Source organism: Schistocerca nitens, chromosome 4 (assembly GCF_023898315.1).
Source record: "Schistocerca nitens isolate TAMUIC-IGC-003100 chromosome 4, iqSchNite1.1, whole genome shotgun sequence".
In the NCBI taxonomy this organism is placed as follows: Eukaryota; Metazoa; Arthropoda; class Insecta; order Orthoptera; family Acrididae; genus Schistocerca; species Schistocerca nitens.
Genome location: NC_064617.1, coordinates 173,235,874 through 173,260,766, shown reverse-complemented (window position 1 = coordinate 173,260,766; position 24,893 = coordinate 173,235,874). Strand labels below are relative to the sequence as shown.

The 24,893-nt window shown below is 37.8% G+C and overlaps 2 protein-coding genes across 2 annotated transcripts in view; one reads left to right on the top strand and one right to left on the bottom strand.

The window, feature by feature from the left end:
* The window catches only part of LOC126252970 (pyridine nucleotide-disulfide oxidoreductase domain-containing protein 2-like), a 169,989-nt gene that overhangs the window by 79,365 nt on the left and 65,731 nt on the right, over positions 1 to 24,893 (top strand). Inside the window, exon 7 of the mRNA XM_049953991.1 lies at positions 13,648 to 13,855. Coding sequence (XP_049809948.1) covers positions 13,648 to 13,855 — 208 coding nt within the window. The remainder of the gene's footprint in view (positions 1 to 13,647; positions 13,856 to 24,893) is intronic.
* Positions 8,682 to 10,527, bottom strand: LOC126252971 (uncharacterized). The gene is made up of 2 exons (XM_049953992.1): positions 9,963 to 10,527; positions 8,682 to 9,035 (listed from the first exon to the last, which is right to left on the bottom strand). The coding sequence occupies exon 1, from the start codon at positions 10,424 to 10,426 to the stop codon at positions 10,061 to 10,063; it is 366 nt and encodes a 121-aa protein (XP_049809949.1). The 5' UTR covers positions 10,427 to 10,527; the 3' UTR covers positions 8,682 to 9,035; positions 9,963 to 10,060.

The following is a 24,893-nucleotide window of genomic DNA, read 5'->3' as shown; positions in this document are numbered from 1 at the left end:
GAATATCTAGCGCAGAGGTTCCCAAACTTTTGTTTGTCACGCCCCCCTTCTGCCGAAAAGAAAACTTCCATGCCCCCCCCCCCCTAAAAAAAAATATTTTTATTTGTGATTGGTTCAAATGGCTCTGAGCACTATGGGGCTTAACTTCTGAGGTCATCAGTCCCCTAGAACTTAGAACTACTTAAGCCTAACTAACCTAAGGACAACACACACATCCTTCCCCGAGGCAGGATTCGAACCTGCGACTGTAGCGGTCGCGCAGTTCCAGACTGCAGCGCCTAGAACCGCTTAGCCACTCCGGCCGGCGAAAAATTTGTGATGGTGACGTCATGTAACATGGTGGGCTGTTAATGTATCGAGTCACAGTTATTACATCATCAGTCTAGTCTAGTGATTATGAGCCACTCCTAAAGTAAAGAAAGTCCTTGGTAAACAAGGAAAAATATTTGCGACCTTTGCAGATTAGTGGATGTGGGCCATTATTTTAAGTTGAGTATAGTTTATTACTTTCATTCATTATCAAAAATAGTCACTCAGTCACGGTGTTGACGAACATCACTAATTTGTACGCCTATAGCGCTCCCCATTGTCATTGCGCATAGGTTGGCATTTATGTCAACGACGACAGTTACTGAGCGGCGACAAAGGCCCAGTTCCCAGAACCAGACAAAATAAAAAATAAGTTTTACGAAATAATTTTGCAGACTACACAGAACTTTAAAAAATATGAATAAAACAACTTCCTTACCTTGATTACATTCCCTTGCTGCACACCATTTCTTCACCAGTATACGATTTTAGGACTACTCTTCGCTTGCCATATCTAGGATAAACTTTCGCTGTGTCTTCATCCAGAAGAAATACTATTATTAGTTGAAATAACATACCACACGTAACATCAGAATCCATAAGGATCACACGCAGTATTTATATTTAAATCAGATTCACTATGTTTATTTTATATTGTTTCTTCAAAATATTTTTTTATAATTTTACAGTAATACCTACATGTAAGGATAGTTAGGAGAAAAATAACAAGTTCTCTTGAAATGTGACGTATTCATTATAAAAATATTATTTCCACACACATATGGCAAGAAACAAACAAATAAATCAATGTGAAGGATGAGCTTGCATATTTTTTACAAGATTTTGAATTCTTGGCTGAATAGTAGAAACTGCGCAACGTAAATCATTGGCAATACTGAGTTTGGTCCTAAGCTTATTTTTTATCGCCACTACCGCTGAAAATGCTCTTTCGCAAAAATAAGTGCTTGAAAATGGTAAATACAGTTTCAGTGCTTGTTCTGCTGTACTGGGATACACCGTGAGATATTTCACCCAAAATAAAGGCTTATCCATCTTCTCAAAGTCATACTTCACTGCAGAATCATTTTTCATTTCTAAGACTTTCTCTTGTAGTCTGTCTGGCAACACATCCACGTCAACGTGAAATGGATCCGTCGCTAACCTATAATAAATTTTATCATAACAACTGTTAGGGAAGTATCGTTCCAATTCATCAATGAGGTGCTGCAAATGGTTCAATATTTTACTCTTAGTATCAGTATCCTTAAAATTGTTGTGAAATCGGGCTTCTTCCAGGATTCCAGACAATCTGGGAAAGCAGGAATAATTGCAGGCTAAAATTTTACGTTTGCGTAGTTGCAACTTATCAGTAAACGCTTTGATGGCATCCCGATGAAAAATTATGTTTGACTCTCCACCTTGTAATTTCAGATTCAATGTGTTTAAAGATTCGAAAATATCTGACAGATAAGCCAATGCAACGTGAACACCGGGCTTTCTAAATTCCACATACAATTCAGTATGTTTGTTATTTTCCAAAAACTGCATCACTTCGTCTCGAAGTTCAAATAATCTTCCTAGCATATTTCCTTTTGAGAGCCAGCGTGGTTCTGTATGAAATAAAAGTGTTTTATACTCTGCTCCCAAGTCTTCACAAAGAGCCGTAAATAACCTGGAATTTAACGCACTCTTTTTAATATGATTCACGATTTTGATGCACAATTTCAAAACATCATTGAGTTCCTTTGGAAGTGTCTTAGCTGCCAATGCTTGACGGTGTATTACACAGTGGATAGCAGTAACACTAGGGTTTTTTTCTCTGACCATCTGCACGAATCCTGAGTGACATCCAAGCATTGATGGGGCGCCGTCTGTGCATACGCCTATCAGTTTCTGCCATGATAACTCATTTTTACAAAAGAATTCAGAGACAGCTGCCATTATATGAATTGCTGTTGAAGTTGTCTTTAACTCTGCAGAGAACAGCAACTCTTCTTTAATTGCTTCATTTTCTATATAGCGAACGAAAGCTAGCAGTTGGCAACAATTTACAACATCGGTACTCTCGTCTAACTGTATTGCGAAAAACTGCGATTGTTTGACGGCCGTAACTAATTGATTTTGTATGTCTTCGGCTATATCATCAATCCGACATTTTACAGTATTGTCAGAAAGCGGTATTTGTGAAAGTTTTTGTTTACTTTCTGACCCAAGAACAATATCAGCAGCTTTCAACAAACAGGGTTTGACTAGTGTCGCTCCGATAATATGACTTTTCTTGGTCCTTGAAATAAGTAGCGATAACTCATACGAGGCTTCCAGTACCTTTTCTGATGTCTGAGCGAAGGATCCAGCAGTGTCCAACTTCATCCGTTTCAAATTATCACATTTTGCAGCAAAAAATTCCTTCAGCTTCTCTTTCAATGCACCACGCTTTGTCCACAAATGGCGTTCCAGACGCGAAGGTCTCATGGAATCATTGCTGAATACCTCATAGCAAATAACACATTGCGGCTGGTCAACACCATTTTTTTGTATAGAAGCAAAACCGTATTTGATATAATCATCATTATATTGACGTCTTTTCACGACACTCATGGTGAAGTAAAAAGAAAATTAAGAAGTTAACAGTATAATTTCGCACTAACACTGATTTTACTCAGGCATAACTGTGAAAGATTCAACGTGATATCAGAAAAATCCAATACATCAGATGTGTCAACAACTGCAAGCAACCAACGAAATAAAGGAAAGCTACTGTCGTCTGTCGGCACCTCAGATGACTGCCTGTGAGGAGTGGGGCGAAGAACGGGAAAGCCCAGCCGCAGCGCAGGTAGTCAGTGCACTGTCTGTCTGCAACCTGGTGGCCGAGCAGGGCTCATGCTGGGAGAAACAGGCTTTTCCCGGATTAGGGCGGAAACAGCCCACAGGCACCCTAAGAATTTGCTACCTGTTCTGCGGTGCTGTTCTGAGCAGTGCAGCCTGGGGTTTTATGCGAAAATCATTTTCGTGCCCCTATTTTTCGTTACTTATAAACGAAATGTTATAAGTTTTGAGATAACATCAGTGAATTGGTTGTCAAATTTCATAGTAATTAAATAAGGTCATGGATACACCTCACACATCGCTGGAAACTGTGCACAGTGCCAAGCAGTTATCTCTGTACTCGTACCAAAAGAAGCCATTGTCGCAGCAAAGAACATACACCAATTTGACACGAAATTATGCCGTATTTCAAAAAGGCAGAAGCAAAATATCTGTTTTGTCAGATAAGTAATCCGAATAAAAGAGCTGTAGTACTGACCGTTTGAAAAAAAAAAATAGCCTCATTAATGGACTTCATTGTATACCTAGCTGGGTTATGTTTCATTGTTAGCACTCACGACAATGTTTCCAGAACGGTGTGAAGTACTCTGCTCAGAACGAACACTTGTACTAGTTTCACGTTCACGTCGTGCACATTTTTCTGGTGTCCAAATTACGAACCCGCCAGTTCATTTGAAGCGTATACAGTGTATTAAAGTCACTGTAATCGCATAACATGGGGATCCGCGGGCTGACAGGGTAATAAAACGGCATTTTTGCAGTTACACTGTATACGTGATTATTACTCTGATGAACATAGCCTACTACAGCTAAAAGTTATAACAAGATTACGTTCAGTTCATGTGTACGAATGTACAGAATAGTTAATACCTGACTTTTCTGTTTTCCAATTGTCAGGAGTAAGTTGTTTACAAATCTGATATATTAGAATTAATGCATATCGCCTTTGTAATTTTGAGAGTTTCTGTGTGTGACATTCTAAACGTGATCTTCAAAAGCAGTTTAGATTAGATTAGATTTACTTTCATTCCAATTGATCCGTAGTGAGGAGGTCCTCCAGGATGTGGAACATGTCAGAAAAACAACAATACATGACAAATATTTACAACTAAAACAAATAAGCTAATGTACCATTCCACAGGTCCCAAGTGGAATGATCGTCATTTTTTAATGAACACTAAGAGTCATTTTACAAATACTAATGCACCGAATTTAAAATAAAAAAGTTTTTTATTTATTTATAAGGTAATACAACTACTGTAATACTTATTTACAATGAACACATTACTGCACTGAAATGGTGCAGAAGTTAGATTATACTAACACACACACACACACACACACACACAAATTTTCAATGAACACATTACTGCACTGAAATTGTGCAGAAGTTATGTTGTACTTATATACAAATCAGTTGGTTTTACTAAGAAATTCATCAATGGAGTAGAAGGAGTTGGCCACCAATAAATCCTTTAGGCTTCTCTTAAACTGAATTTCATTGGTTGTTAAGCTTTTTATGGCTGCTGGCAAGTTATTGAAAATGTGTGTTCCTGAATAATGCACACCTTTTTGTACAAGACTAAGTGACTTTAAATCCTTGTGAAGATTATTCTTATTTCTAGTATTGATTCCATGAATTGAGCTGTTGGTTTGAAAAAGTGATATATTTTTAATGACAAATTTCATTAAGGAATAAATATATTGGGAAGCAGTAGTTAGTATCCCTAGTTCCCTAAACAGGCTTCTGCAGGATGTTCTTGAGTTCACACCACATATAACTCTCACTGCACGTTTTTGTGCCCGGAAAACTTTAGCTTGGCTTGATGAATTACCCCAAAAAATAATCCCATATGACATTATGGAATGAAAGTAAGCATAGTATGCCATCTTTTTCATTTTTATATCCCCTATGTCTGACAAAATTCGCATTGCAAACAGAGATTTGTTAAGACGCTTCAGCAGTTCTGTGGTGTGCTCCTCCCAGTTGAATTTATTATCAAGCTGTAATCCCAAGAATTTAACACTGTCCACTTCTTCTATCTTCTTGTCATCGTATGTTAGACATATACTCTTGGGACACCCCTTACAAGTTCTGAACTGCATGTAGTGTGTTTTTTCAAAGTTTAGTGACAAAGAATTGGCTAGGAACCAGTGATTAATGTCCACAAATATTTTATTGGCTGATCTTTCTAAGACTACATTTGACTTGCTATTTATTGCAATGTTTGTATCATCGGCAAACAAAACAAACTTGGCATCTGGTAATGTTACTGATGAAAGGTCATTGATATACACAAGAAAAAGTAAGGGCCCCAAAATGGAACCTTGTGGGACCCCACATGTAATTAGTTCCCAGTTGGATGAGGCCTGATAGCTTGATACATGTCTCTTTCCTAATAACACCCTTTGTTTCCTGCCAGAGATATAAGATTTGAACCATTTTGCAGCATTTCCTGTTATACTATAATATTCTAGTTTACTTAAAAGGATATTGTGATTTACACAGTCAAATGCCTTTGACAGATCACAAAATATACCAGTTGCCTGCAATTTTTTGTCTAATGAATTTAGCACATTTTCACTGTAAGTATGTTCTAGGATAGGTTATTGAGATAGGATTGCGGGAAGTGGGACCCCAAACGATTGCATTTAGCACCATAATCTTTCATTAATACCTGCACATTCATTTTTATTAAAATATCGATATTAAAAAGAAATATTAGGTTTATACCGCTAACTCCACCCGCGCCCCCCTTGCAACATCATCACGCCCCCCCAGGGGGGTGCGCCCCCCAGTTTGGGATCCTCTGATCTAGAATATTAGAGGGAATCTAACTCCAACAGAGCTGAACAATCAGATTGAGGAAATCCAGATCTAATGACTTCATAACATGTAAAAAAAGAAACTGTGCTATTATTTACTAGATTAATAAGAAAAACTTGATACCTGCACTATTAGCTTGAACATAAAAATTAGTGTGAGGAAATTATATCTGAATTTTTAAGATGTTGATAATTGATTTGATGAGGAAATATGGACTCTCTTGCAGCAATGAAATGTGGACGTATACACCACTACCATTGAATGAAAGAGACTTTGACAGTAAATGATTGTTCAAAGGAAAACGTGACACTTGGAAATATTGAAACACTCAAGACACATTTAGCTGTCACAAGTTGTGCACATAAAAATGAAGTGGCTATGAGGAGACCTGTGCACCAGTTGGTTGACTCATTACATTGACTACTATTTGTATTCTGGTAAACAAACATGACTGTTTTGTGGAACAAATGCATATACAGACTTATTTTCTACATGAGAAAGTAGTGAACGGATTTATATGAAAGTTCTGCAAGATGTAAAGAACAAAGAAGAACTAGTTTGTGAACTTAATAAAGCCATATATTGACAGAAGTGGGCATCAAGAGTGTGGAATTTTACACATAATATCTTTAAGAAAGAAAATAGTTTTCAGCAGTCTACAGCTAATATATGCTTATAGAGTTGGCAACTTTGATGGCACAAATATTTTTATCTGCTAATACACGTTGTTAATATTGTGATTGCTGGGAATTGTGAAAAACAAACTTACAGATGCTAAGAATAAACTAAAAATAAATTTTGAGAATGAGTGTACTCAGTGAGTTAAAATCTTTCTTGGGAATTTATATACACAGAAGCAATGGGAATTATTCCTTAATCAATGTACTATACTCCAAATCTCACTGAGAAGATTCAATATAAAAGTCTCAAAACTTATTGGATAGCAATGAATGTCAATTCTAGTGAAGGGGTTCACACAGACACTGTTGAAAATAAACCACACAGAAAGTCAAATACTTATCTGATTTATGCAATTACAGACACAAGACTAGTTATCAGTGAATCAAAATAAAACTGCAGAAAGATATTTGATGATTCTGAAACAAAGGTCCACAACAAGATACATATGACAGGTTTGTGAATTGTTGTATATTGGGCTCCAGGAAGACATACATGTATTTCACTATCTTTAACAAAAGCCAAATGTGTTGCTTGGACAATAACTGTAACATGCATTCATGAATGCATTTATGAATGCATTTCTTGAAGATTTTACAATCTCTGTAGAAACTCAAAAAATAATTTTAGAAAATAATAAGTTGTGCATATGCCTGTAAGAAAAACAGCAACACTGATGTCTGAAGCCTGTGTATATTAAACTCAATTTTACATGTCAATTTAATAACAGCTGGGTGAAAAGTATATCAACTCTTTTAAAAAATAAATAATGTATAAACAAATATTTTGAGTAAACAGTTGAACAGTCTGTTTTAGGTTAGGAGTAATGATACTGGGAGAGAACTGATTTGTGTATCTTTTTGTAATTTCTGTTCAAGATCTTCTAACCACTCATGCTTGTTTCCTACATCATATGTCTTTGACCACTAATTTTCCTGTTGTGATGGTAAGCGGGTAATCTGTAAATATGTTTGCAAACCAAGCAATTGTTATGTATCAAACAAGAGCTTCAATTGTTACCTGGGAATAGAAAAACAGAAATTTAGTTCTTACAGCAGGTATGAAATGCCTCATTATCTTATTGGGACTGGATTAATGTCATTCAATGTGTCCCTGTTTGGTGTGGTGCTTGATAGAGTAGTTCAGTTGTCACCAACCCCCAATAATATGATCAAACATGTTATTGGTATTTCCAGATACCTCTTAGTTGTTGTTCAGTAGGTGTTATGACCAGCTGCAGTCACTGGAAAAAATCTTAGCTTGTAAATTTTGACTGATGCATTTCTGTAATAAAATAATCATATTTTTTGCTCTTGTGTACCTGTACATTCATCACAGTTTGTTCCATTATGACAGAATTCTCCTTTATATGAAATAACTTTTAAGTGTGTCACAGGATATCATGTCATTAGAAATTAAGCATGTATGAATTTACTGAGACTGAATTAACATTTTTGACTTGACAATTGTTTGCTCCCTTCTTTTCTCTGTAGTAAAAATTTTAAGAGGTATATTGCGAGCTTTTGTTATATCCCCCCCTCTCTGCATTATTAATGCCATCACTAATTTGTTCAAGGTGACCAACTGGACTGCTTCATTCATAAAATATTACATATCCAAAGGAAAAAGAGAATCATGACTGCTGTCAGTATATTAGATTTTCACTAGGAAAATATGTATGTATGGGGGGAAGGAAAGTGTCAACAGTGCTTTTCTTATGGTTCACTTAAGGGCAGATGTCAGTTTATGCAAAACTACTGCTGTACTAAGGATCCTCTGCATAATGTATAGAATGATAAATCTGTATAAATTCTCTTAAACTGTGTAGTCTCTTACTAACAGTTTTGAATATTGGTACTACAATCTGCAGCAATATTTTAGCCTTTGAAGAGCTCACTGAAAATATTAAATATGCTCTTCTTGGGACTGCACTGATTGAATCTTTGGTAACATTACCAGTGATATAATACGTAAGACATATCATCGAAATAAAAATTTATTGCAACATGTATTAATATATTCACATATGGCATGAGAAATAATTAATTATGCACACATGATGTAAATACAATATAATTGTATGCAAAAATTTCAGAAATGTTTGCAACATGAAAACTCCTGTCTAACAAATATCTCCATAGGACACTGTAACACAGATTTTTAAAAAATATCTTGTGTGAAAAATTTACTTTTTCTGTTTATGCTCACAAACAAAAATATTATAACAACTCCACTTCATTCACTGATACACTGAATTTACAGTTTTCTCTTGCACAAAATTAAAAGGAGCTGTGACTTAGCCCTGTGAATCCAATGAACACTGCTACATATGTCAATATACTTCTTGTGACAGTTGCCATGGAAATCTTGACACCAGACCAATGACAACACAGCCCTGAACATTAAAAATGAATATATCAATAATTTGAGTAGATATTCTTTTTTCTCACATGTGGCATGATTACAGTAAAGATAGTTTGAGACATTTTCACCATTTAGGATAACTGATCACATTCATACTAAGAAATAGGAAACATTTTCACAGACTCCAATGACAAATTACATCCATGTAGAAAATGGAAAAAGCAGTTGAAAAAATAGTTGTTGATCTTCTCTTACATATTTCTTTTTTTTTCATTTTGTTTTACTGTTAAATATTCTAATTTATTATCACTGTCATTTCAGATTTTAAATTGTCTGTGAAAATGGGATAATTTTCTGTGCAATGTAATAAATAAATTAGATTTTGATGAGATACAGTGTTTCAGACAACCAGTTGCTAGACCATGCACTAAATATGAATACAATTCAGTAACTCATGGATATAAACTTCCTTAGCATACTTCACTGATGAAAAGTTTTTTCCAAATATATTTATAATTCATGAGAATTCAGTGAATGTCAAATGAATTTCATCAATGTATGTTTTCCTCATCTAGCTCCTCTCTTGTGGCCTTATCAGCAACAGCACATTAAACTCCTCCTACAGATGCAGAAAAACATGCATGTCAACTGACATGCAGAAGTTGATCCGTGAGTGATAGCTAATACCTCTTGTGACTAGTTATTGTACACTCTCATACAACCACCTGTTCATCTCTATCAAAACTCACTCAACTCTGTAAAATCTTAAAAACAATCAGTGCTGTAATTCTGCACAACAATCTATAGCATCTACTAGACAAAAAATATACATATGTATATATGAAAGACTGTGGGTGTAATATATTTTTTGTTCAATTATGTTCTCTGCATCAAGAAATTGGAAGTCTTTCTCAAAGCTAGAGAGCACTGTTATAAAATCACAAAGCAAGGTACTCACATGAAATATAAGTACAGACATGATGTACCATATCTCATTGCTTAGATCCACTTTCAGAGTATTGTCTTACTTTAAGGCAAGCATTGCAGAGAGGTTCATTAAGTTGATGCACCTTTCTGCTCACACTGTATCTGACTACGTATTCTTTTCAGTGTTTCCTGCCTACGTTCTAACTCTTCATTTTTTGAATCATATTCAGAAGCTATATTTGCTATATCTTCAACAACTGATTCCCAATCACTAGGTAAAACATTAGCTTCTTGTTTGGCTGCTTCTACACTTTCTGTTTTTTCTTCAGGGTTGAAAGTCGCTTCTTCCAAAGCTGGTCTTCTCTTTTTCTGTTCTTTAAACCGCCCTGATCTTGACACTGATAATCTGCGTCTTGTAGGCTGCTCACTGTTGTCAGATGAGAACGGGGACCATGATTTATCTGTGAAAAAACTTAAGAACTTTCGCCCTGCCATGGTATTGTGTTAAGAGCACATATAAAAAATCAAGTTTTTTTCAGTTTCAACTTCACTGCAAATGTAGCACACTCATAAACACTTGTGATTACAGTACTGCAACTACTGATGTAACAAGCTGCAGTATATTATCTTGACAGTTTATCTTATCTACCTGCTGTTGCCTGATAAGATTCACTGAGACAAGACACTTGAATCTGTCATTAATATGTAGGGTCTACATCATGGAAGGTCAGATGTCTTGAATATGTTATTTGCAATAGCTCTTCACTTTGAAATCAGTGAAGGCATGAGTGAAAAACAATGTTAAGCTACAATCACACTGTTTTTTAATGCATTGTAATAATAGCATTAAATGAATTTTTTGTAAATTTTTATATGAATGCTTTACCTTTTTTGTCCTTTAAATATCTGCATGAAGGCTGTAGTGCCTACTGTTTCTTCTTAATCATCACCATGATTTTCTTCTTTTTCTACTTCTACTACTACTACTACTACTACTACTACTACTACTACTTGTACTACTACCACTACTATCACCACCAATAACACTCTCATAGGTAGTAGCATCATCTGCAATACTTTCATAGTTTACTGATAAAATATATATTATATTGTGACCTAAAAGAAATAATTTATCTCTTCTATCTATAATTATAGACTAAATATTAGAAATGAGAGTTTGGTGCTAGCCATACTAATTCAGGCTCATAATCTGCAGAGTAAAGTAGGGAATAAATTTACTTATTATGTTGGGCTTTCACAGAGTGATAAGTACTGTTAAACAAAAATACCATTGATCAATTGATTGATTAAGCAGTTTTGATTATGTTCATATGTCAATTTTCAGCACAAATCTCAATACGTAAGTGCTTTAATTAACTTCCTTTTTACAATCTCTGCAACATATTAGATGTTGAAAAGGTCTCAAATGACTCTGTATGATCATATGTACAATTTTAGTCCAAACAACTGACATGCACAAAATGGGTTTCTGTATTTACTGAATTGTGATATGGTGATTCTTCTAAACCAAAATTGTATGTTCAGATCAATTAATTTTAAGCTGTTTGTGAGTAAAGGTGTGAAAATACTGTTAGGTAACTGTAAGATATGGTTAAATTCAGTGTGCGTTCAATGGAAACCAGGAAAACTGTACTAGAACACTTGAGAAGGCCAAGATATCAGATTATCTACGGGAGTTATCTTTGGCTACCAGTAGAAGATTTGACACCTGCAACATACATAATAATGTGGGGAACAGTTCAATAGTTTTTGTTGAATGCAGCAAACATTGGCATTAAAGAGGTTTAAAACTGAAGACTGCAAATATATCACTACATGATAAATCAGTAGAGACGTTGTCATAAGTTACTCAGAAGTGAAAGGGAAGCCTTAGAATTCACAAAAGATGTCTAATGTTGGGGATTCTCCAAGTCCATGGCTGGCATTCAGGGGCGTTACAGCAAATATACAACTCCTTTACACTCATCAGTGTATCACAACATGCAACTTTCAGACTGATGAAGCATGCATACATTTTAACTATCAATAACTTTCCGTATCACTTCATACAGATCATTCTACCAAGAAATACATAACTGGAACATTGTGGATAAAAATTATCAAATGCAGTCATTAAAAATTTCGTATAATGGTAGACTCTACCCATAGCTTTATTATGGTGTGAAACTGTGGGGCTGTGCTGCAAACACACATCTCAGTGTAATATCAATACTGCAGAGAAATGCAATTATCCTGAGGCATTATGATATAGATAGATTATGATACAAATAGATATGGGATTCTTACCAAGTGGGGCCAATAGAGGAAATAGAAAATATTCAAAGAAGAGCACAATGTTTCATTACAGGTGCATTTAATAATCATGAAAGCTTAATGAAGATGCTCAAGCATTTCCAGTGGGAGATGCTGCAAGAAAGGTATTCTGCATCACAGTGTGTCTTACTGTTAAAAGTTCCAAGAGCATACATCCTAAGAATGGCCAAAAATATGGTGGTCAGTCAAAAAGTTTACATTCAAAGGTTGTACAGTTCAGAATTGGTATGCCAAGCAGGTGAAATCACTGTGAGGATTGAGGCAATCATCCCACCAATGCAGCAGGTTGAAGATACCTATTTGGTAAAACACCATATCCTGCTGCATGAGGATGTCCATAAATGCCTGCTGCACATCCTCGTACAACAGGAAACTTTGGCCCTTGAAGGTCTTTTTTAAGGGACGAAGGTGTGATAAATACATGGGAAGGGATCAGGACTAGATGGCAGATGCTCAAGTATCAACCACTTGAGTTGGTGTAGTGGATGAGGCTGGCCTCCCAGAATGACTAGTGTCTTTTGTCTAATTGCAAATAGCATGGAACTTAGTGCACCATTCCACAATGGTGGTTTTCAACAGACATGCTGCACTATGACATTCTTCATTGTCCAGTGGACAGCTACCAGTATTTGTCCTTTGGCAGTCAAGAAACAGATAACAGCATCTTGGTCCTTTTTGGACGCATTTGATAATAATGTCATGACAGTACACATTTCCACATTTACCGCAAACACATCGGTGCTTGTATATCCATGTTGGAGTCACACTAGGTTGCATACATGATGCACCAATGCCCTCAAATCGAAATTTTTTGACAGCCCCTTATACAGTACTTCCTCATACATAATCTTGTCAAAATACTGTGAAGATAAACTTAGAGATAGTTGAATCCGCATGGAGGCCTAGTGGCAATCATTTTTCCTGTGAACCATTCACAAATGGAGCAGAAAAGAGAGGAAATGACAGTGGCACACAGAGTACCCTTTGTGACACATTGCAAGGCAGCTTGCGGACTGTAGATGTAGATACAGATGATTTTTTTAATTGAATTTTCTCTCTGACACAATAAGCCATGTTATACATAAATCATTGAGGGTTGAAGTTGGCTCCTCCAAATTTCTGAGTGTTGTGCTTTCCTATTAGGCTTATTACTGAAAATCAGTACAGGTGCACATCTCATAATATATGATGTTGATTTCAAATGTATTGACAACATCTGAGGAATAGTATCAGTCTTATTGAGTTTGAGATATATAATATACAGTACTTCTTAAGTTTACTATGTTACATAGCACTAACTATTAACATTTTCTGGAGTTAGGCTAGTCATTTTCTTTTGATGTTTCCTAGAAAATTCTGAAAACCTCTTGTTCTGATTACAGGCTGTGGAAAAAATATTGCTTGACAGTTCAGGTGAAGCAATAGGTATCGTTACAACAGAAGGAAGAGAGATTTTAGGCAAAATTGTGCTCTCAAATGCAACTCCTCATATTACTTTCTTACAGTTGTTACCATCTGGAGTTTTGCCATCTCAGTATGAATCAGCAATTCGAAGCACTGAATACTCATCACCAGTTACAAAAATAAATGGTAAGCTAGACTACAGCATTTTCTTCTATGTGTGGCCTAGATGACTAGAGATTATTGATTGATGGAACAGTTTAGGTATAAAATTCATGTACAAAAAATTTCATGCTAATACTAATTCTTGAATCATTGTGTTCAGCAGACCTCATGATGAAGAAGTACCTTCAGAATGGGGAACAAATCACTATATAGGTTAAGAAACTGAAGTAGTTATTAGAAAGAGGATTAATGAATTATCTGCCATTATATTGCTGTAACTATTTGTACCAGCACAGGCTAAACTTAACAATAAAATTGAGAGGAATGCTACTACTGTAAAACAGCTGCTGTTTCTTCAGTTATATTAAACAGTTGTTGTTTATCTCCTACTGCACCCATGGTACAGGGGTGGCCTCTTTGAATAGTAATCAAAAGTCCTCAGTCTCAAGTTCAAACCCTGCCACTACCTAAATTTTGAATAAAAATCATCATCAGTGGTGGCTGATGACTTCTGGGTTAATGTTACCCTCACTCCAACAACAGCATTGTCAAAAAAGGCATAGGAGAAGACTGAGTTACAGGGCACTCTCTTGTCATTGAGGTGGGAAACTACCCCTAAAGGTAGAAGAATCAACAATTATCAAGAGCATGGAGATGCAGAAGGCAATGGAAACTACTGCATTAATGACGAGCAATGTAATTGAAAAAAGTGTCATGATCATCTCTCCATTGGCAAAAGATTCTGGAATACTCCCCCATGTGGATCTCCGAGAGAGACTGCCAATAGGGAGCTGACAGTGAGAGAAAGACTGAATAATCAGTGAAAGAGATGCTGGAGTTAATGTTTATGTGAGATGTGTTTGCTTGTGTGTGTGTGAATGGTGTGTGTGAATTGTGCATGTGTGTGTCTCTCTTTTACTAATGAAGGCTGTGGCCGAAAGCTATACGTGAGTGTCTTTTAATTGTGCCTGTCTGCAACTTGATGTATCTTCTTTATGGTAAGTACCAATCTGTCTTTTCCTATGATGTTGATATTCCTACCTGGAGTAACATTCTATGAGTTGAGGAGTGGAATGTTAGGAGTTTGAACTTGGTATGGAAGTTAGAACATCTGCAAAGGGAAAAAGTCTCAGGCTAGATATAGTGGACATCAGTGAAGTAAAATGGAAAGAGGACAAGGATTTCTGATCAGATGAATAGAGTAATATTAACAGCAGCAGAAAATGGTATTACAGAAGTAGGATTCATTATGAATAGGATGATAGGGCAGAGAGCGAGTTTCTATGAACAGTTGAATGATAGGGTTGTTCTCGTCAGAATTGACAGCAAACCAATACTGACAATGATAGCTCAAGTATACATGCTGATGTCGCAAGCAGAAGATGAAAACACAGAGAAAATATAAGAGGACATTGAACAGCTAATTCAGTATGTAAAGGGAGATGAAAATTTATTGGTCATGGGGGACTGGAATGCAGTTGTAGGGGAAGGAGCAAAAGGAAGGGCTACAGGAGAATATGGGCTTCATACTAGGAATGAGAAAGGAGAAAGACTAACTGATTTCAGATGGTAATAGTGAATAATCTGTTCGGTAATCACAAGAGGAGGAGGTATATTTGTAAAGGGCCAGGGGATACAGGAAGATTTCAGTTAGATTACATCATGGTCAGGCAGCAATTCTGAAATCAGATATTAGACTGTAAACACACCCCAGGGGACAGATATAGACTAAGATCAAAATTTGTTAATGATGAAGACTAGGCTGAAGTTGAAGAGACTAGTCACGAAGAAACAAGGCACAAACAAGTGGGATACAGAAGTACAAAGGAATAAAGAGATACATTTGATGTTATCTGAGGCTATAGATATTGTGATAATGAACAGCTCAGTAGGCAGTCCAGCTGGAGATGAATGGACATCTCTAGAATGGTAATTACAGAGGTGGAAGAGAAAAACATAGGTATGCTGAAGGAAGCTGTGTAAAGGCCATGGGTAACAGAAGAAATACTTCAGTTGATTGATGACAGAAGGAAGTACAAAAATGTTCAGGGAAATTCAGGTACACAGAAATATAAATCACTTAGAAATGAAATAAATAGGAAGTGCAGGGAAGCAAAGCCAAAAAGGCTGCATAAAATAAGTGAAGAAATTGAAAACGAAATTATTGTTGTAAGGACTGACTCAGCATATATGAAAGTGAAGGGAAAAAAAAGAGGAAAATGTAGAACTGAGGAAAATGTTAAAAACCCCCAAAATATTAGAAAAACACATGTAATTGGCATATATGATTAAAAATCGCAATCCTTGCGAATACTTTGTATAAAATCTGTCTAAGTGAAGGAAATTAAATGTACAATACAATGTTTATACGATAATTTGTGGTAAATAATTTCATCAGTTCTTAAAAAATCACAAATGTGTAACAGCAAATAAAAACTCCTCAAAAAATTAAAATGGTATCTGCTACAATGTAATCAAGTTGTTTTCTGACATGCCATGACTACAAATTACACGTTCAAAACATGTTTTTGAGAAATTATTGTTTACACTCACCCATAAAAATGCAAAAATTGATGAACATGTTGAATTACACCAAAAACATCGCAGCAGCTAAGCCATTAAACCATAAGCATAGATGCAGACATCTGCTTAATGACATACTTTGACACCATTGCTATTATTGTTTAATGCTTTTCTTATGAGCTGCACTTCATATGTTCACCACTGTTAAAGTGTTATTTTATACTTGACGAGATAAACAGAGACTGAAAAAATGAGTTTGCTTCCTCAATTGACATTACAAGCTTATTAGAAGTTGGCTCAGTGAATTTTTGTACACTGTGTAAAATATAAATTTGAAAGAAAGCTCATAATGATGTGCTACAGTTTCACTTCAAGCCCTCTATCACTGCTGCCAATCTTTACGATCCACAGTGTGTATACATGAGTAATGTATCATGTCAGATTTGAATGCAAAAGTCTTTAAAATGTACTATCACAAAATGCTTGTACTATTTCTGTATGACACCTCTGTCATAGCATGTATCATCTGCGTGAAAAGTATATTTTTAGCACTTCACAAAATTCTTTCACACCTACTTGCACTCCCATTGTTGGAGGGTCACTCCCTCTTTCTACACACCCAGTATCTGAGTTCATTTTAAGTGTGTTAGTGTGGTGTGGTGGCTGCACTGGCTGTTGGCTGTCTTAACAGGTCACCAGCCAATAAGAATTCACTAGCCGGAAATGGGTGACCCCCCCCCCTTTTTTTTTTTTTCACTTCACCGAGCATAATCTTCAGGACTCATTGTTTGAATTTAAAAAGGTTGATGAGTGATTTTGTTGCTGAATACAGTACATCAAAAATATATGCAAAAAGATGAGACTGAGCTGTAAGTGGCACAAGAAAAGGTGTTGCCTGGGCCCCTTCACGTATTGGCTGGGTCTGGAACACTTCGGTCGACTACCTTGTTTTTCAATTACCACTGCAACCTTGCACTAGTTGTATCATATTTGCACAGCAAAGCTAAACATTGCAAATTGTATTGGTAATACTGATCATGGATTACATCAGCATTTTGTCTCTTACATCTCCCATCTCCACAATGGCCTAAAATATTCCCTTCATTGTGCCACCACCTGTGGTGCAAACCATTGTCTTTTGAGTCACTTATAACTTGTTCAGTCACATCAAATGTCAAAAGGAAGGAAGCAGGACAAAGTCAAGCGAGACATCAAGTAAGAGCTTAGAATTGATGTAAGCCTAACTAGCAAGAAATGTAAAATCAGGGAATTTTTAGCATTGATCTTATGGGTTTTTCACAGCGGCTATGAATTTATGGTGTAGAATCACGAGAAACTTAAAAGATTGGAGAATATAAAATCAAAGTTTTTCTCTGTATTCACATTGGTGTGTAGAATGTATGAGACTGGTGACATACCATCACACTTTCAGAAAAAAATGATCCACACATTTCTGAAGATTGCAAGAGCCAATAAGTGCAAGAATTATTGCACAATTGGCTTAATAACTCTTACATCCAATTTGCTGACAAGAATAATATACAGGAGAATGAAAAAGAAAACTGAGTATCTGTTAGATGATGATCAGTTTGGCTTTAGAAAAGGTAAATGCACCAGAGAGGCATGTCTTATGTCATGTTTGATAATGGAAACAAGACTGAAAAATAAAATCAAGACACATTCATTGGATTCATCAACTGAGAAAAAGCATTCAGCAATGTAAAATAGTGCAAGATATTCAAAATCCTTAGAAACATAGGGGTTAGCTATAGGGAAAGACAGGTAATATGTAGTATGTACAAGAACCAAGAGGGAACAGCAAGACTAGAAGACCAAGAATGAAGTGCTTAGATTAAAAAGGGTGTAAGGCAGGGGTGTTGTTTTTTGGCCCTACTGTTCAGTTTATACATCAAAGAAGCAATGTCAGAAATTAAAGAAAGCTTCAAGAATGGGATTAACATTCAGGATGAAGGGATATCAATGATAAGAATCACTGATGACACTGCTATCCTCAGTGAAGGTGAAGCAGAATTACAGGACATGTTGAATGGAATGAAGGGTCTAATGAGTACAGCATATGGGCTGAGAGTAAATTGAAGAAAGACCAAAGTAATAAGAATTCACAGAAATAGAACAGTAAGAAACTCAACATCAGAATTGGAGATCATGAAGTAGATAAAGTTAACAAATCGTGCTACCTAGGCAGCAAAATAACCCACAATGGACATAGCAAGGAGGACTTAAAAACCAGACTATCACTGGAAAATGGGTATTCCTGGAGGAAAGATGTCTACTAATATCAAACATAAGCCTTAATTTGAAGAAGAAATTTCTGAGAACTTACGTTTGGAGCACAGCATTGTATGCTAGTAAGACATGAATCGTGGAAAAACTGGAAAAGAACAGAATTGAACCATTTGAGATGTGATGCTACAGAAGAATGTTGAAAATTAGGTGGACTGATAAGGTTCTCTGCAGAATATGTGAGGAAAGGAACATACAGGAAACATTGACAAGAAGGAGGGACAGGATGACAGGACATCTGTTAAGACATCAAGGAACAGTTTCCATGGTATTAGAAGGAGCTGTAGAGGGTAACTGCACAAGAAGACAGGGATGTAGGCTGAAATTGCTACTCTGAGATGAAAAGTTTGGCACAGGACAGGAATTCATGGTGGACTGCATCAAACCAGTCAGAAGAGTGATGACTCACTGCCCCACAACTTACTGCTCTGTCAGAAATATCAATATCCAAATAACTTAACACTCCTTTTCAATCATGTGTACAGCCCTAACAGAGGTTTTCAGTCTGTACAGAAGCCTGAAATTGGAGTACCAACAACACTGGTTAACTTCAGTGGTCAGTTTTCAAGCATACAAGCTTCCTGAAACTTCCTGGCAGATTAATACTGTGTGCCAAACTGGGCCTCAAACCTGGGAGCTTGGTCGCTGCTGAAGAGTGAAGATTCATTCTGTATACATTCTTCTGGATGTCATAATCATTCTGATTACTGTTTTGCAGTCAAAACATCTCTTTCTTATGTATAGCTCTGTAGTATGCAAAAATTCTCCTTTAGAATTTTTCACCATATTATTTCCCTGATTCCTTAAAAATATTGAGCCCACAGATTTTCCTTTCCTCTTTCACTCAGTATCTGTGTTTTTATTAGCTTCAAAAAACACAAACAATATAAAATGTTCTTGTCTAGAACGTTCTCCATTTGCTAATAAGTGCTTTTTCATCATGCTTTTTACTTGCAGGTGAGACAGAATATTCTTCCTCTCTTAAATTTACTTCAGATGTAATATTTCTTAATCCTATGACATTAACAGTTCATTCAATACTTCTACTTGCATTCTCTTTGCTGAAAACTGTTAATGAATAAACAGGAACTTCAGTGTTTACTATCTTCAATATTCATTTAATGATTGCTGTGGTAACACAAAGGCATGATACATTATTGCATTTCATCTCGAGTCACCTTTGCATAAGTAAATTAAATAGTTTTAGAAGGTATAAGATTTGTAGTCTGAATGTATACACATATTAATTTTGGGTCAACCAAAAATTTCACAACCCTGTGATATTTCCTTTGTTAGTATTCTCTAAAGCATTACTCTTCTCAGTGTACAACCCTTCCCTTCTTTCCTGTGTTTATTCACCGCCTACCAACTTGCACATGCTGCAATGGACCCATGCTCCATCTTTCTGCACCAGTTCAGAAAAGTATCCCTCTCCCGGGGTAATACCCAATCACACATCCTATTCCTTAAATGCTACCTAAGCTATGGGATCCCTCCAATGGGCTAACCATAAAAAATACTTTCTCTGGATCCCACCCCTCCTTTCACAATATCCTCCAGGCATCCCAGAACTGCTTCTGCTCCCTCTACAAGAGACAGCTACTGTGCAGTCTCTACTGTGTATATCACATCCCTGAAATTGAAACCCTTGCTCTCCAGCATCTGGAGGAGCATCCCAGACACCACCTCCATAAGTTACCCAATCTGCCAACATCCTACTGCTACCTTGGGCAGTCCTATCCTACCCACTGTGTTTCTCCTTGTCAACCCCTCAGAGCACCCAAATCCTGCCTAGCTGACCTTTTCAACTTGCCACATCCCCCCAAAACTCCCTACCGACAGTCCACTAAATCCAGAACCAAAACATTCCTAGAACACTATTGTTAACCTTTCCATCAAAATCATCAGCCCAAAAGAAGTTTAAATCCTATCCAGAGGCCTCACCTCTAGCACTACACCCAAATTTAATCATGTTGGACTTGTCAAAGACCAACTCTCTTTCACCCGATCCCTGCAATGGAAACGCTTTTTTGCTGTCAATCCCACCAAACAAAACCAACCTATCCCAGTATTGAACCCTGCCTCTCCCAGTTCAAACCACCATGCAATCATTATCCCCCTCCTCTTCTTACCTATCACCCCCTTCCAGGAATTCCTTACCTCCAACTTGCCCTCACTATGATTCCCCCAGTCCCTTCTGAGAAACACAATCTCGAAACAATCTGATCTAATTATTCTACATTCAGACAAAGGTTCCACCACCATTGTTATGAAATGCAGTGACTAGCTGACAGAAGGCCTCTGCCAATTATCTAACTCCTCCACCTATAAACTGTGTCAGAGTGATCCTATCCCAGAAGTCCAAAAAACCTCCAACCCCTGGTTAAAACCTCAGCGCCTTCCCAAAATCTCCCCTAAATTCATTTTCATTCTCACCCGAATGACACCCCGCACTCCAACCTTCTACATGCTCCCCAACATCCACCAACTGAATGATCCTGGTTGTCCCATTGTAACTGGTTAGTATGTCACCTCTGAAAGAATTTAGTCGCTATTGACCAACACCTCCAACCAATTGCCCAAAATCTAGCCTCCCACGTCAAAGTGACCAACCACTCCCTTTACCAACTATCTGCGCTCCCCTCACCTTTTCCTTCTGGATCACTACTCATCACTGTTGGGATCAATTCCCTACACATAAACATCCCTCATGCCCACGGTCTTGCCGCTATTGAATACCACCTTTCATAACGTCCTTCATACTCCAAGCCCTTTACCTCATTCCTCATACACCTTACCAACTTAATTCCACCACACAGCTACTTCTCCTTTGAAGGGAAGATATAAAAACAAATTTGGCATAGCCATGGGCACTTATATGGCATACTCCTAGGCCAACCTGTTTATGGGCCATCTAGAGGAAATCTTTCTAGTCTTCCAAAACACCAAACCCTTAGTCTGGTTCAGGTTCATTGATGATATCTTCATGATCTGGACCCAGGGCAAAGAAAGTCTATCCCCACTTCTTCACAGTCTCAACATGTTCCCTTCCATCTGCTTCTCCTCAACCCAGCATGCCACCTTCCTGGATGTTGTTCTCCTGCTCTCTTATGGCTCCATCCCCACATTTGTCCATGTTAAACCCACCAACCACCAACAGTACTTGCATTTCAACAGGTGTCACCCCTTCCACATCAAAAAATTCCTCCCTTACAGCCCAGCCACACTGAGACACCTTATCTACAGTGACAAGAACTCCTTTACCCAGTATGCTGAAGGTCTCAACAAGGCCTTCACAGACAGGCATTATCCCCCAGACCTAATACACAAACAGATCTCCAGCACCATTTCTCCACACATCCCAAATACTCCTACCAACCTCAAGAACAAACTAAAAAGGAGCACACCCTTTGTTACCCAGACTGGAACAATTGACCACATTCTTTGTTGGGGCTTTAATTATCTATCATCATGCCATGAAATGAGGGCCATCCTATCCGAGATCATTCCCAATCCTCCTAATGTGGTTCTCCATCACCAGTCCAAATTCCACAACATCCTAGTCCATTCCTATGTCACTCTCACTCTCAATCCCTTGTTGCTATGGATCATATTCCTGTGAAAGGCCCAAGTGCAAGACATGCCCAATCCACCTATCCAGTACTTCCTATTCCGGTCCTGTTACAGGCTTACCCTATCCCCATCAGAGCTTGCACACCTGTGAAAGCAGCCATGTCATATAGGAGCTCTGCTTTAATCACTGTGCAGCTTTTTATATTGGTGTGACTACCAACCAGCTGCCCACCAGAATGAACAGCCATCGCCAAACTGGGGCCAAGAGCATGGTAAACTACCTTCAGGCACAACATGCACCTGAAATATTGTGCTTCATTTCAATGGCTGCTTCACAACTGGGGCCATCTGAATTCAACCCTCCACCACTAGCTTTTCCAAACTGTGTGGATGGGAGTTATCCTTACAACACATTCTCTGCTCCCAAAATTATCCCAGCGTCAACCTTCAGTAAGCTACCATCCCCACATCCCCCACCCAACAGTTTCCCATCCCTCTGTTCTATTACCTCCTTCCTATTCACATCCTCTCACCCTCACTGTGTACTACTCTCTGCCAATGCCCCTGCCTCTCTTTCCCCATCCCTGCTCCTTTCTTTTTTCCTGCTCTGCTACCAAATTTCTGTCCCCCTCGCATCATCCTGCCTCAAGACTCCCAATGTTGTGCCCAGTGGCAGTCTTGTCATGCCTGCACCTAGTCCCTGCACACTTCACCAGACAGTGCTCTTCTCTCCTCCCTCTCCCCCCCCCCCCATCCCCCTACCTTCCCCCTCCCCCTACCCATACCCATACAGTGCTACCTCTCCCTCTTCCCTGCCCCACTCCATATTGTTACTTTCATTCAGTATGACTGTTACATTCTGGTACAAGCTGCCAAAGATGGCAAACACGTGTGTGTGAAGTATACTTGCTTGTATGAATGTGTGTGTATTCTTCTCTGAAAAAGGCTTTGGCCAAAAGTTAATTGTGTAACAATCTTTTTATTGTGCATGTCTCAACTCAGAGTGTATCTTTATGGTGACTAGCAATCTATCCTTTTCCTAATGTTGTCAAGTACGTTAGTAAGTCATTTGACATTGTGTGTTGCATGTGTCAAGTTGTTACTGGAGGAGTTTGTGACAGTTTGTTAGTGAGTTACTTTGATGTTGTGAATTATGACTAGTGGATTCAGTCTTGTGGTTAAGGTTGAAGACATGTTGTCTAAAGTCAAGTACCTTCAGTTATTTGGACATCTGGATTTATTGCAGAGTATGTGAAGTGTCAGGTATGTGGTGAGGAGATGAAGTTCACCAAAGTTGCTGTGTCTCAGGGCAGGTACCAGTACATGTGGCATTGTTGGTGGGATAACATCTGGCACTACATCCATGGGGGTTCCTTGTTCAAGAACACTAGGTTGGCCATACATGACGACATTTTAGTGAAATGTAGTTCTTGCTATCGCTCATCAACTAAGTCCTGTGCTCATGAGGTGGGTGTTGGTAAGCATTGTGTTTTAGACAGCTTTTTGTTTTTTTGAGGAAGTTTGCTCAGAATTCATTAAGTTGGGGGAGGGGAGGTTGCAGTTGACATACGTGACTGACACTTTGGAAAAATGAGGGGTGGCCCTCAAGTGGATTTGTGGCTGTGAGAGGTTGTTATGTTAGGGACTGGGTGTTCAGACATTGTTTTTGGGTTGTTGAGCAGTGGACAAAATGGATAATAGTAGATTTAATTGAGGATTACATTGAAGGGGATTCACCTACAGTTTCCAATGTGTTTCCTCCGTATGGGGATTTAGGAAACAGGGGGTATCAACATTTAGTGGTTAATCATTGCATTGAGGTTAATGATAAGGTTACTGGGGCACATACAACTACAATAGAGGGGACAGAGGGACTGTTAGATCCATGATAGAGAGAAGGAAGAGGCTTCCTTCCACCTCATAGTCTCATTTATATGAGTACTTCTGGCAGAAGAGTGAACTGGATAATTTTTCATTCCTTTCGCTGTTTCTTGAGGGCTGTGGGGAAAACATATAGGATGAAGGTTTTTAGTTGATCAGGTGTTTGGTGGCTGACGGGGGCATTCAAATGGTTCAAATGGTTCTAAGCACTATGGGACTTAACATCCGAGGTCATCAGTCCCCTAGACTTAGAACTACTTAAACCTAACTAACCTAAGGACATCACACACATCCATGCCCAAGACAGGATTCGAACCTGTGACTGTAGCAGCAGCAGGGTTCCGGAGTGAAGTGCCTAGAACCCTTTGGCCACAGCGGCCAGTGCTGGGGGCATTGTTGGTGTGGTTTGCTGTGGGGGTAAGAGGTGTTTAGAGCAGTTTAGGTTTTTTATTTGGACTCTTTCCCCCCCTTAGGTATGGGTGTTGTTATTTTTTGTTGGTTATATTATGGTTTGGGTATTGTGTTTAGCATGGATATTAGTTGGGGGAAGGGGGGGGGGTGAGTGAATTTTGTTTGCTCACACACTAGACTTCATTTTAGTTAGAAGGTTGGATAACAGATCTGATGATTTTAGTCTGTTGGTTTTCAGTATTGTGGGCTTCATTTTAGCCATATAGTTCAATTGAAATTTGTGTTACTAGGTTTTTTGGAGTTGTGTGTGTATTCCTGGTGTCAAACTCTTCATATGAACTATATAGGTCAAGCAAAATTTGTGATGCCT